The sequence below is a fragment of the Chroicocephalus ridibundus genome, chromosome 1 (assembly GCF_963924245.1).
Source record: "Chroicocephalus ridibundus chromosome 1, bChrRid1.1, whole genome shotgun sequence".
Classification (NCBI taxonomy): domain Eukaryota; kingdom Metazoa; phylum Chordata; class Aves; order Charadriiformes; family Laridae; genus Chroicocephalus; species Chroicocephalus ridibundus.
In genome coordinates this window covers 219,755,635-219,769,783 of record NC_086284.1, presented here as the reverse complement: position 1 = coordinate 219,769,783, position 14,149 = coordinate 219,755,635, and the positions used below count along the sequence as shown (strand labels likewise).

Sequence of the window (14,149 nt, the reverse complement as noted above, 5' to 3'; positions counted from 1 at the left end):
GGCACAGAAGCACGATGGCGAGTGGGAAGGGTGGTGGCACGGAGCCGCGGGGCCACCGGGGAGGACGTGCATGTGGCTGGAAGTGGCCATCTGGGAGCACATCTGGCTCCCCTCCGAGGCCATCGTGGCCAACTCGTCCCTCCCGTGCTCTCCCCGTGCCGGCCCTCGCACCCGTGGGTGCGCGGCCAACGCTGGGTCCCCTCCTGCCCAAGGCGGGGGGCACGGGGACACAGGGGACCAGAGTGGGCGTCCCTACGGGCTCGTCCCCAACAGTGCCACCCCTTGCCCGTGTCCATCAGGCTGCTCCCGAGGCGTTGGGGACCCGGCGACGGAGCCTGGCACCCATCTCTGTCCGTCCCCAAACCTTGGCGTCGCCCGTCGGGTCAGACCGCGGTGTCTCGGGGACGCTGGGACGCGGCGGGTGCCACCAGCCCCGCGCTCGCCTCCCCCCGGCACAGCCTCCTGTTCGCGCCCAAAATAGCTGTAGGTGCTTATTCCTGGTTGCTTGGCATTTGCAGCGCTACCTCTGCAGCTGCCTCCTGCTGCAGCTTATTTCCTCCTTTACCAATCCTTACATATATATATATTTATTTTTTTTTTCCCCCCTGCTCTGAGGCGAGACCTATTTTCAGCTCCTGGCGATGGCTCTGCCCTTCCCCCTCTCCAGGGCAGGGGATGCTCCAGAGTTATGTGAACGGATCAGCCCCCACCCCCCCTCCCCGCCCCCAACATACATATGTATATATATATGCTTTTTTTTTTTTTTTTTTTTTTTTTTGGGGGGGGAGTAGCGAATTAGCGCTCCGTCCCCTGCGTGTGTAATTGGAGGAGGATTACGGATGCGCTCAGCGAAGTAGAATTTATGAATTTGTTTAAAGCAGCGGAGTGTAATGGCAGCCAATTTACCGCCCCGCCTCGGCACGCAGCGCCGGTTGGCAACCGGCCCCCGAGCCCGGCCAGCGCCCACCTCCCCTCCCCGCCGAGGGGAGGGCGGGGGTAAAAATGCAATAGGGAGGTGAAATCGAGGAGGTTCCCACGGCCCGGGGGGTGCTGACCCCTCTGGTTTTGGGTGTGTGGGGGGGTTGGGGTGGGAGAACCCCCACCACGGACATTTGACGTCCCCATTAATTGCGACACGTTGCTCCAAACACCTTCCCTTGGCCAGCGATGTGAGGGGGGGTCTCCTCTTCCACCCCCCAGCGTGTCTCACCCCCTCCGGTGTCAGAGCCCGGCGCGATGCCCGGGGTCCAGTGATGGTGGGTGATGGGGAGGTGGATCCCTTGGCCCCACACTGGCGTTAACCCTCCACCCCCCCCGGCTCTTCTCTCCTGCAGCAACATCGCCGAAGCGCTGGTGAGCAAGGGCCTGGCCACCGTCATCCGCTACCGGCAAGACGACGACCAAAGATCCTCGCACTACGATGAGCTCCTGGCCGCGGAGGCTCGGTGGGTGCCGTGCTGGCGCGGGGGTGCTCCCCCGGCCGCAGGGGGATCGCGTGGCCTCGCGGCGTGTCTCGTGGGGAGGTCTTAGAACCACAGAAGGGTTTGGGTTGAAGGGACCTTAAAGGCCACCCAGTGCCACCCCCTGCCCTGGGCAGGGACACCTCCCACCAGCCCAGGTTGCTCCAAGCCCCGTCCAACCTGGCCTTGAACCCCTCCAGGGATGGGGCAGCCACAGCTTCTCTGGGCAACCTGGCCCAGGGGCTCACCCCCCTCACAGCAAAGGATTTCTTCCCAAGATCTCATCCCAATCTCCCTCTTCCAGTGGAAAACCCTTCCCCCTCGTCCCGTGGCTCCCCTCCCTGAGCCAGAGTCCCTCCCCAGCTTTCCTGGAGCCCCTTGAGGGACTGGCAGGGGCTGGAAGGTCTCCCCGGCGCCTTCTCTTCTCCAGGCTGAACCCCCCCAGCTCTCTCAGCCTGTCCCCACAGCAGAGGGGCTCCAGCCCTCCCAGCATCTCCGGGGCCTCCTCTGGCCCCGCTCCAACAGCTCCGTGTCTCTCCTGTGCCGAGGCCCCAGCGCTGGAGGCAGCACTGCAGGGGGGTCTCCCCGAGCGGAGCAGAGGGGCAGAATCCCCCCCTTGCCCCCCTGCCCACGCTGCTGGGGATGCAGCCATCTTCCCCTCTGCTCCAGCCCCCCCAAGCCCTTCTCTCAGGGCTGCTCTCCATCCCTCCATCCCCAGCCCGGGCTGGCACCGGGGGCTGCCCCCACCCAGGGGCAGGACCCTGCACTGGGCCTGCTTGGACCCCATGGGGGTCACAGGGACCCCCTTCTCCAGCCTGTCGGGGTCCCTCTGGGTGCCATCCCATCCCTTTAAGGAATCAACTGCACCACTCAGCTTGGTGTCGTTGGCAGAGCTGCACTGTGTCCCACCATCGCATCCCACTGTCCCCATCCATCCGCCTGTCCCCGCTGCTCGGGGTGGCCTCCCTGCCCCGCATCCCCCCTGCCTGAGCATCCCCTCCCCTCCGCCGGCTCTGTGAGATCTCCGGACTCCCCCTGACCCCTCAAACAGCCCGAATCCTCCCTGGGCCGCGTGTTTCCCCCCACCTCATCCCCGACCTCCTCCGCTCCGGTGCCGCAGACGGGCTCAGCGTCAGTGCTGGCGGGGGGCCAGGCACACGCCGTGGGTCAGTGGGAAGCGTGGCGCTGGGCGGCGGGTTCTCGGCGCTAACGCCGGGGCTGCCGCCGGTCGGCAGCCGAAGGGCAGAGAACATTGTGCGCAAACGCCTGGGAGGTGGGTTGGAGTCTCACGGTCCATTGCCTGCATCAGGCCGGGGTTCAAAGGGTCCCGCGCAGCTCCCCGGGGCGGCCAGCCCGGCAAACGCTGCCGTAGCCTTCTTGCCCCGACCCTGTCTGCCCGAGAAGGAATTCTATTTCAACCCAGCTCATCCAAAGGACTGGAGACACATTCTGGCCTCCTTGTAATTAGGTTTGAGGTTATGTGTGGTGAGAAAAATGCGGGTGGATGCTTCCCTTCCCCCCCGCCGCGGCCTCGGCGGAGGCGGCAGAAACGCTGATGCTGGCAGGGGTTGGTGCGGGCAGGACGATGCCTGCCTTCTCCTCTGCCAGCTGGGAGGAGCGCGAAGGGCTGGATTTTCTGCCTGAGCGGGCAGCCTTGCCCGCTCGCTGCCTGCTCGCTGCCTGCTCCCTGTGGGCAGGGATGCGGCCGGGCAGGTCGTGCGAGTGCCCGCAGCCGGCGGGGGCTCGTGCGGCGCTGGGGTAGGGGGGAAGAGCGAAGCACCTCCTTCCTCGGGCAGCCCCCGCCTTCCCCGGTCGCTCTTCCTGGGGCACGGGGTCCAGATGTGTCTGTGTGTCTGCTCCAGATGTGCACGGTTGAGGTTGAATGGTCCAGGTGTGCACGGTTGAGGTTGCACGGTCCAGGGGCGCGTGGTCCAGGCACGTGTCATCCTGCTTTGCATGGTCCAGATGTGCACAATCCAGATGTGCACGGTCCGTGTGTGCGTGGTCCAAGGGGGGCATGGTCCAGCTGTGGCCAGTCCAGGTGTGCGTGGTCCAGGCATTCATGGTCCAGTTGTGCACCACCCAGGGTGCCTGGCCCAGACACATGTGATCCAGCTGTGCACAGTCCAGCTGTGCATGGTCCAGACATGCGCGGTCCAGCTGTTCGTGGTCCAGGTGTGCATGGTTGAGGTTGCATGGTTCAGGTGTGCATGGCCCAGGTGTGTGCAGTCCAGGGTGCATGGAGCAGACGCATGTGATCCAGCTGTGCGTGGTCCAGGTGTGCATGGTTGAGGTTGCACGGTCCAGATGTGCACAATCCAGGTGTGCACAGTCCAGGTTTGCATGGTCCAGGTGTGTGTGATCCAGTTGTGCATGGTCCAGCTGTGCACGGTCCAGCTGTGCACGGTCCAGATGCGCATGGTCCAGATGACGTGCACAATCCAGGCATGCATGGCGCGGGCACCTGTGATCCAGGTGTGCACGGTCCAGATGTGCACGGTCCAGGCACGTGTGATCCAGCTGTGCACGGTCCCGCTCCCCAGAGGAGGCGACCACGCTGTTCACCCCCCCAACCTTGCGGCCCCGAGCCCCCTGCACCCAGGCTGGGTCCGTGCCCCGCGTCTCCGCACCGAGCTGTGCCCGAGCCACCCCATCCGTCCTCCCGCGTCCCGTCCTACCCACGGGGGTGAGCAGGGAGCACCCCTTTCCTCTCCCGCCTCGGCTTCCCTCCAGATGAGCTGCCACCCACCCCACGGCCCCCCCCCCATGGGTGCTGGCCCGGCTCCGGCTGCACCGGAGGCGGTGGGACGGTGGGATTCGGGATTTCAGCTCCTCCTCGGCAGCGACTTTGGCAGCGGCTGCCGGCGCGGTGCCGACAGCCGGGGAGAGCAGCTTGGAGGGGGGATGCGGCGTGGTTTCTGCCAGCCTGCGGTGCAAGACTGTGCTCAGTTTTACTGCAAACCTCCCGCTTTTGAGGGGGGAGGTTGATAAATGGGCTCTCGCGCTCCCTTTCCCCCCCCCTCCCTTCCCCACCCCGCGGGGAGTGGGATCGGCGGCCGGCAGATTGCGGCTCGGGGGCCTCATTGCCGAGCGCCGGGGATGTGCCGTTGAGAAAGCGGATGTGCCTGGCATTCAATCAGCATCTCGGAGCGCTCCGGCGTGGGCGATCCTGCAGCCGGGCACCGGGGATACCCGGGACTGGATGCGGCAGATGGAGCCTGCAGCCGTGCTCCGGGTGTGAGGGGGGGGGATGGTTCGAGCTCGGATGTCCCAAATATTGGATGCTCCGATATCCTGAATACCAGGATGCTCAGATGTCCTGAATATCAGGATGCTCGAACCTCCTGAATATCAGGATGCTCGGATGTAATGAATATTGGGATACTTGGTGTCCCAAATATCAGGATGCTTGGATGTTCCAAATATTGGGATGCTCAATGTACCAAATACCAGGATACTCGGATGTCCTGAATATCGGGATGCTCGTATATCCCGAATATGAGGATGCTCCAATATCTGAAATATTGGGATCCTCAATGTCCTGAATATCAGGATGCTCATATATCCCGCATATGAGGATGCTTGGATGTGCCGAATATTGGGATGCTCGTATATCCTGAATACCAGGATGCTTGGATGTCCCGAATAGCAGGATGCTCAGGTGTCCTTGAATATCAGGATCCTCAATGCCCTGAATATCGGGATGCTTGGATGTTCCAAATATTGGGATGCTCAATGTACCAAATACCAGGATACTCGGTTGTCCTGAATATCGGGATGCTTGTATATCCTGAATATCAGGATACTCGGATGTCATGAATATCAGGATGCTCCAATATCCTGAATATCCGGATGCTCAATGTACCAAATATCACGATGCTTGGCTATCCCGAATATCAGGATGCTCGATGTCCCGAATATCGGGATGTTTGCAAAAGCCTTTAACCGTCGTGGCTCTTTGGGAAAGGCCGGACTCGCATCTCCCGGGGCCCAGCTGCCTTTTCCGTGGGGTATTTTAGCGAGGGGGTGGTTACTTTTCCCATCCCACCAGTTTTTTCCTGGAGCGTGCCCTCCCTGCATCCCCCAGCCTGGCTTTGCAGCAGGATGATGCTCCGGGACCCCGCGGGGACCGTCGCGCCGCCCGCATCCCTGCCCCGAGGCGGCGCAAGGCCGAGCATCCCTGGCTGCCTCCGCTCTGGCTTCCAGCCTGCCGGGCGTTCCAGCGCTTGTTTGACTTTGTCTTTCTTCTTAACCTGAGGAAAGAGCTGTTTTCCTGAAAGAAAAAAAAAAAAACCGCTATTTCTGGCCAAGCCACTTCCCCCCGAGTGCAGCGCTGAGCGGGGAGGGGCGTCTCAAAGGAGGGCGAGGGGGACAGAAGAAACCCTTTTGCTGATTTAACAGGTTGGCTTCTTCCAGACGGCTCCTCCAACGATCCAGCTCAGCAAATTGATCGCTGTACAACACCTCGGCGGGGGCTTTGAGTTTTTCCCGCTTGTATTTTTATTACCATCGCGGTCCGCTCCAAACAAATCCGTGCCTCTTGCCGGGGAGCAGCTATTAGGTAGGCTTGAAAAACGAGGAGTTTTCAATTCCAGGCCGCTGCAGGGGCCCGAGGAGCTGTGCCTGCGGGGAAGGGGTGGATCTGGGGGTCTGTGGGGCGTTTATCGCCTGAATTACAGGAGCATCTTGTAGCCTGGGGACAAAAGGTGGTGGCAGGAGGTTGAACTCCTGCTGGCCACCCTCCCGTTGCAGAGGGATGTCCTGCGGCGCCTGGGGATGGGAGGCCAGTGCTGATAAAGCTTTGCTGGGACGATCCCAGCTCCGGGCATCCCTTGGGATGAGCCGAAGTCTCCTCCTGGCCTGGCTGCGGGCGCTGGCATCCTCCGGGAGATGCGGGGCACGGACCTGGTTTCCAGCCCCGCTTGGGCTGCCGGATTCGCCACCCTCCTGTTAAAGGGCTAAAAAATACCCCATACCCCAACCCAAAAAACCCCGAGCGGCCTCGGGAGCTCATCCCTGGCTGTGCCAAGGGCGCTCACCCCGGCACGGCACGGCGCGGTGCGGGGAGGGCGGCAGTGGGCAGCACCTCCCCGCTCGCTTCTGCTCTGTGCCGGTAACACCTGGAATATCAGCTTGGCCTTTGGAAGCTGGAAAAGAACAAACCTGTCAGGGGAAGGAGCTCTAATGAATGTGTGCTGCCCTTTCACCCGCCGCTGCTGCCCGGCAATAAGCCAGCGCGGCCGTGAACTGCATGAAAACCCAATAAATCTGTCACCGGGTCACTGGTGCCGCTGCTCCTGCCGTCCACCCGCCGAGGTGACGAGCCCGACGCCGGGCAGCGTGTGCCCCGATCCTCCCCGTGCCGCTGGGCTGCGGGTGCACCCCGGTACCGGCAGCGCCGCCGTCCCGGGGCTCGGCTCTGGGGCTGCGGTGCTCGGTGTCACCAACCCCGTCCACCGCCAGGTCCGGAGGTTGTTCCCATCCCGGTGCTGCATCCTCCTCCCCAGGCAAAGCCGGCATGGCGTCCAGCATCCCAGTGCCGTGTCTGGCATCAAAGCACCGTGTCCGGCATCCCAGCACAGGGTCTGGCATCCCAGCGCTGGGTCCAGTATCCCAGCACAGGGTCTGGCATCCCCGCACTGGGTCCAGTATCCCAGCACAGGGTCTGGCATCCCAGCACCGGGTCTGGCATCTTGGCACTGGGTCCGGCATCCCAGCACCAGATCCAGCATCCCAGCACTGGGTCCAGCATCCCAGTGCCGGGTCTGGCATCCCAGCACCGGGTGCAGCATCCCAGCATGGATCCAGCATCCCAGCACCATGTCCAACATCCCGGTGCTGGGTCCGGCATCCCAGCGCCACATCTGGCATCCCGGCACTGGGTCCAGCATCCCAGCGCTGTGTCCAGTATCCCAGCACAGGGTCCGTCATCCCAGCGCTGGGTCTGGCATCCCAGTGCCTTGTCCAGCATCCCAGTGCCAGATCTGACATCCCAGCACAGGGTCTGGCATCCCAGCATGGGGTCTGGCATCCCAGTGCCAGATCTGGCATCCCGGTGGCACGTCTGACATCCCAGTGCTGAGTCTGGCATCCCAGCATTGTGTCCAGCATCCCAGCACAGGGTCCGGCATCCCAGCACAGGGTCTGGCATCCCTGCACTGGGTCCAGTATCCCAGCACAGGGTCTGGCATCCCAGCACCGATTCTGGCATCTTGGCACTGGGTCCGGCATCCCAGCACCAGATCCAACATCCCAGCGCTGGGTCCAGCATCCCAGTGCCGGGTGTGGCATCCCAGCACTGGGTGCAGCATCCCAGCATGGATCCAGCATCCCAGCACCATGTCCAGGGTCTGGCATCCCGGCACTGGGTCCAGCATCCCAGCGCTGTGTCCAGTATCCCAGCACAGGGTCTGGCATCCCAGTGCCAGGTGCAGCATCCTGGCACTGGGTCTGGCATCCCGGCACTGTGTCTGGCATCCCAGCATTGGGTCTGGTGTCCCAGTGCCGTGTCCGGTGTCCCAGTGCCGTGTCCAGTGTCCTAGTGCCATGTCCGGCATCCCGGTGCCATGTCCGGCATCCCGGCACCGGCTCTGGCATCAGGTCTGGGGCACATTTGCCAGCCCTGAAGCGCCTTCCACACGAGCTGTTGCTTCATTCCGGCTCCTTATCGCCTGTGTATTATTTTAACCTGGAAGGGGCTTATTTCCATTAGAATTGGAGCGTTCGCCGTGTATTTTGCATTTAAAATGTTTCCTGTGATTAAGCGCTGAAAGAAGCGGGTATTAATTTTACGTCTTGCCGGGGCACTCGCCTTCCTGTTGATCCCTCCCTTTGTTGCGGGGAACGAAGCCATTTAATTTGGTAGCGGGGGACGAGGTTGGTCCCCGGGATCAGGTATGCGCCGAGCTCAGGTGAGCTGGTAATTGGGATTAGCAGGCTAACGAGCCGGCCGCGCTCTCCCCGGGTGGGCGCGGGGGGCGTCGCGGGCCCTGCCGGCCGCCGCGCTGATGCCTTGTGCCGCTTCTCTTGTTGCAGGGCCATCAAGAACGGCAAAGGGCTGCACAGCAAGAAGGAGGTGCCCATCCACCGGGTGGCCGATATCTCCGGGGTAAGGACTGCGCGGCGCCGGCGCTGCCACCTGCCAGGTTGTTTGCCGGGACGGGACGCGTGGAGCGGAGCAGGGGTGATACCGGGTGCCGGTGCTCCGGCCCGGCCCCCAGTCCCGGGATGTGCGGGAATCCTGCCGGTGTTGCCCCTGTCCTCTGGCTCTGCCAGAGGAACCGGGACACCCGGGCATCCATCCTCCTCTGCCAGGGCTGGTGTCCCCGCCGAGTGCCACCGTAGAAGCTGTTTGTCAGCCCTGGTGCAGCCCGAAAGGGTGAAATGAGGTTTCTCGTGGGGTTTCTCTGCTCCGGGGGGTGGTGGGGAGGTCTCACCGTGGGGGTCATGGTGGCATCACCCTGAGCATACCCCAAGGTGCCGTGGGGTATCACGGCACAGGGCTTCCCGTGACCGTGCCGTGACCGGCAGAGAGGGGCTGTGTCCGTCCATGCGTCCATCCTTCATGTCCTCGGGGGTCCTTCGTGTCCTCGGGGGACAGAGCTCTGTCCCTGGGCACCCCAATACCCCTGCTGTCCCGGGCACCCCAGTTCCTGCCCGCCCGAGCCTCCTGCCCTGTTTTTAATTGCCGGGGGCTGCGGCGGCGTCCGCTGGTCGTGAGATGGAGATTCCTCCTCCTCGTGGGGTCCCCACCAGACGGGACACGGGGAACGGTGCTCCCCGTGCTGGCACCCACTCCTGGGGACGCCCCCGCGGCTCCCCAGGGCTCGGCTGCCTTTTCGCCTTCGAAAAACCCACGTACTGGTGCGATTGCCCGCGAGAAGTGAGCCAAAGCGGCGGCGGTGGGACGTGGGGGCATCCCTGCCCCGAGCCCCCCGGCTCCCGTCCCCATGGGGGTCCCGCGCTGCCGCCGGGATCGTTAGGAGCCCCGTAACTCAATCAGCGAGCGGAAAGCTCGGAGCCGGATGCGAGGGGGAGGGCCCCCGCAAACAAAATTAGGCTAATCCATCACGGCTTTTGTGAAGATTTGTGAATCTTTTTTTTTTTTTTTTTTAATCTTTAATAGTTTTCCGTAAATTGATCCCGGCCTTAGTTAGCCGCGCGTCAGCAGTTGGGCGGCGTGATGAATGCCGGCGCGCGCCGAGCCGACAGCGGCTGCTTTACCACTGTCGAAAGAATTCCCTGTGAATTAGTGTCGGTATATCCCTCCCGCTGCCGGGGGAGGGGCACGCACCGGGCTCGGCAAGCACCCATTCCCGGGGTCCTGGAGGGGTTTGGGGTGGTGGGATGGTGAGCATCCCTCTGCTCTCCCTCCCGGCACCGAACCGGAGCCTCTCCGGCGCTGCGCCGGGATGGGAGGCACGAGCCGGGCAGGGTTTGGGGGGAAAAAGGTGATACACTGATATATTGGGGTGCCGGTGACCCCAATAGGGGTAGGACTTGCAGGGACAGCGAGCCGGGGGGCAGTCACCGGCTGTTCCATCCCTGCGCCGCTGCCAAACGCTCCCAGTGCGATGCCCGTGGCACCGGCATCTCAGCCCTGGCACGTGGGTGGTGCCACGGTGCGGTCGGCCTCGGCTGCCGCAGTGGGGGGTCCGGGACCGGTGCTGCGCCGTTGCACGGGACCCCAGCTGCGGGGCTCGGTCTCTTGCCGGCTGCGACACCAGTTTGCCCAGTAGAGACCAGTCGGCATCGCTGCTGAGCTCCCTGTCGCTCTGGCAGAGGGACCCCGGCGCTGGCACGGTGCTGGCGATGGAGTGGCTCCTGTGGCATTGCTCTGGGTCCCCTCGGCCGCTGGAGACATCCCTGTCCCCGGGCTCTTCCACGTCCGATGCTCCTGTGTTTTTTCCTGGCTGTGCCCTCTGCCCTTTCCTGGCACGGCATCTCCCCTTGCCGTGGCGCTCCATGGGGAAACGGTGTTGGGAAAACGCCTGCTTTTGGGCTGTTTCGCTGTTCAGGTTGGGGTGACAGGGCAGGCACAGGACCCTCGGTGCCATCCCGACCCTGACCGGTGCCGGTGCATCCCACGGGGTGGCTTCGGCACATCCCCTGCCCATGGATGCTGACCTGTGCCACGGGCATGGCACCATCACGGCGTCCTTGTCCCTGGGTCGCCGTCTCTGTCCCCATCCTGTCGAGCTGCTGGTGCCCAGCTCCACCTTAAACATTCCCGAGCATCCCGGCTGGCTTGGTGACCGGGATGCAAAAAGCACGGAATTAGCTCAAACACAGGATTTAGCCCAGTTTTCCCATCTCCGGCACGGCCTCCTGTCCTCCCCTCCCCGCGCTCCTGGTGGGAAATGTCCCTTCCCTTCAGTTTGGGCCACCCAATGGCTGCTGCCCTGGCATCCCAGGAGCATCCCGAGCCCTCCTCGCTCCCGTCCCCGTCCTCGCCCTGCCTGCGGGCGGGGATTCCCGTCGCGAAGGCGAGCAGCCTCTTGGACCCGCGATGCTGCAGGCAAGAAAAATCCACGCACACCCCCCGAAAAAAAATAGAGAAGAAGGGCAGGAGGGGAGTGCAGCAGCGGCAGCAATCCGTGCTGGCTGGCGTCTCCCGCTCGCCTGCGCTCCGGCGCGGGGATGCAGCCCGGCCGCCGGAAAGCCTCCTGCCCTTGTGCAAAGTCCTTGAATAATTTCGCATAATTGGCAGAGCTTCACATAAAAGTGGAGTTAGGATGATTTTTATTTTTTTTTAATCCCCCCCTGCCCGCCCCCCCGCCCGCCGCGCTGTATTTATGCATAATTTTTTCCTTCGATTCCCAGCTAATTAAACGCGGGAAGTGTTAAAATAATAGTAACGAGGGTGATGCCACCTGGGCGGGAGGCTGCGGGGCAGAGCCGACAGCACCGCGGTGGGATGCCCCGGTCCGACACGGATTGGGGAGCCCCAAAAAGGCGCGGGATAGGGGTGCCGGGGGGGTTTCCACCCCCTGAGGCGGCTCGTGCCCTGGAAGCGCCTCTTCCTGCCCAGGGACGGTGACAGGAGCCGGATCTGGCACTCGGTGGCAGGGGACGAATCCTGCCGGCGCAGAAGGTGGGAGCCGAGGCTCGGGATGGGGAGGGGGAGACGCCAGAGATGCCAGAGACGCCCCACTTCTCTTCCCCGTCTCGATTTACCCGGTGATGCCTCCCAGCCACCGGCATGTGCTCCCCGGCGTCCAGCAGCTCCGAGAGCGTCTGTCACCGTGTCCCCATGAGGGCAGGTCCCATGATGTCCCCTTGATGGGATACACCAGGCTGGAAACATCCCAACCCAGACCCGCTCCCGGTGCCTCCGGTGCTCTGGCGCGCTCCCGGTGCCCTGGCCCCTCCGGAGGCTGCCGGGCCGGCGCCGGCAGTGGGACCGATGCAGGTTGGGGGCTGTTTGCCCGTGCCAGGTGGCTGGGACTCGGCTGTCCCACGCCGAGGCAGAGGAGCCGAGGGCCACCAGCCCTAGAGAGCAGACCCAGGGGAAGCAGGGCCGGGAGCTCCTCCGGGAGTGTCCGTCCCCTCTGAACCGCAGAACCCGTGTCCATCTGTCCCCGAGGCACCGGCTGGGTCCCTCATGAGGTTCAGAGGGACCCACTTCTCCAGCCTGTCCGGGTCCCTCTGGATGGCATCCCGTCCCTCTGGCGTGTCACCGCACCGCTTGGCTTGGTGTCACCCGCAAACTGGCTGAGGGTGCCCTCGGTCCCGCTGTCCCTGACATTGATGGAGACATTGAACGGTGCTGGTCCCAGTACGGTCCCCTGAGGGATGCCACTTGTCACCCATCTCCATCCGGCCGTTGTCCACCCCTCTCTGCATGCGACCAGTTCCTCCTCCACCCATCAAATCCACCTCTGCCCAGTGTAGAGGGCAGGATGCCGTGTGAGATGCAGGCGCAAGGTCTGCGCGGGGACGGGGACAGGGAGGGGACAGGCGTGGTGGCAGGCGTGGGATGCACCCCAGGGCGGCCACCGAACACCCTCGGTGGGGTCAGGGTCATCCCCGGCGGCGCCGGGGAGCCATTGGGGAAGGTCCAAGGGGACTGAGGGTCAAATCCTTGGTCCTGGCATCACATCCAGAGTTTCCCGTCCCCCGCGGTGAGCGGGAGAACAGTGTGCCCACCGGCACGGTGCAGGTGGCATCACCCCCAGCCGGGAGCGGTGATGGCCGGGAGGCAGCAAGAAAGGCACGAAGGGACCCGGAGCATCCTCCCAGCAGCGCGGCCCCCCTCCACCTTAATTCCCAAAGCCCCAGATAAACCTGCCCTAACAGGGACGTCGGGGACGAGGGGACACCCGTGTCCCCCGTGCTGGGCTGCCGGCGCGCCTGGCCGTGCAGGAATCTCCCGCTCTCCGCCGGCGATTCCCCGGTACTGATGGGCGCTTTTTGCGGAAAAGCCGCACGTTTGTGTTGCGCGAATCCCGGTGGATTTTTCAGGTCGTTCCCCGGCACGTTCGAACGCTGCCACCGCCTCCTCTCGCTGCTGCCGGCAGCCGGTTCGCGGGGCTGATCTTCATCACCACTGAGCTCTTCCTCGCCGCCTCCGCCACCCGCTCAGGGCAGCCGGGGAGTTGGGTGGGGGGGTTCCCCCATCACCCCCTTTTGGGCCGGAGCGGGGAAGCCCACCCCAGGGTGGGCTCCTTCTTGCAGCCCCTTTCTTCCTTCAGCTAATCAAATCCTGGCTGTACAGTGATTACCGCTAATTAGTAGCCTTCATTAGAGGCTCCCATATTACATTTGCATATGTTCGACCTAAGCGCTTAGCGCCGGGGCGATGTGGTTTCCCCTTCGCGCGCCGATTGCTCTTACACGTGTTGTATTAACTTCTTGACTGCACGGCTGCCGTAAAACAACCCCGTCGGTGCCGGGAGCGCGCCAGCGGGATTTCGGGGTGTTGGGGGGGTCTTTTCTACCCCAGCTGGGGTGTTGGTGGGGGGGGGGTGGTGGTGGTTGGGTCTGCCTGGGACCCCCTTTGTGGCTGGAGGAGGTGGGCGCCGGGGACATCGGCGCGGCTCGTGGCCAGGTGGGCACGTCACCGCTGGGAGAGAAAGATGCCGAAGCACCGGCGTGGCAAGTGGCAGTGGCCTTTGCCGTGCCAAAGCTGGTGGGTGGCAGCTGTGGCGCTTGGGGACCGGCTGATGCCGGGGGCCACGCAGCCAGTGGCTTCTGGTTGCCCGCGTGGGCAAGCGAGCAGCCACCCGCGGCACTGGAATGGGTTAAAATGGGGACGCTGGTGCTGCCAGCGCCGATACCGGCTCCTTCGGCTCCCGGAGCTCCTGTCGGGGGTCTCCCACCCCCGGAGGACGCGGTGATTTGCAATCGGGAGGTTGCCACACGGAACCTCTCACCCCCCGGGGTGGGCAACACGCGGAGATGCCGGATGAAGCTGCCGCGCCGAAACTCAGCCGGCGACTGAGCTGGGGGCTGGGGGCTGTGGTTCCCTGGCAGCGGCTACACCGTGCTGAGGGCTTCCAGCCGGCACCGAGCTCGGCATGGGCTCTGCCGGCACACTGGCCCCCTGCAGAGAGGGCGATGCTCGCGGTGATGCCGCTGGCCAAGGATGCTCGCACCGCTCTGCGCCGGGGGACACCGGCATCTCCCCCCGCCAGCCCCGGCCTCCCGAGCCACTGGGCAGCTCGTTACATTTTTATTAACGAACGTGC

The 14,149-nt window shown here is 63.8% G+C and overlaps 1 protein-coding gene across 1 annotated transcript in view; it reads left to right on the top strand.

Annotated features, from left to right (window-relative positions):
* SND1 (staphylococcal nuclease and tudor domain containing 1) overlaps positions 1–14,149 on the top strand; it is a 146,706-nt gene that overhangs the window by 78,657 nt on the left and 53,900 nt on the right. Inside the window, exons 13-14 of the mRNA XM_063323779.1 lie at positions 1,335–1,445; positions 8,496–8,568. Of these exons, the coding sequence (XP_063179849.1) occupies positions 1,335–1,445; positions 8,496–8,568 (184 nt within the window). The remainder of the gene's footprint in view (positions 1–1,334; positions 1,446–8,495; positions 8,569–14,149) is intronic.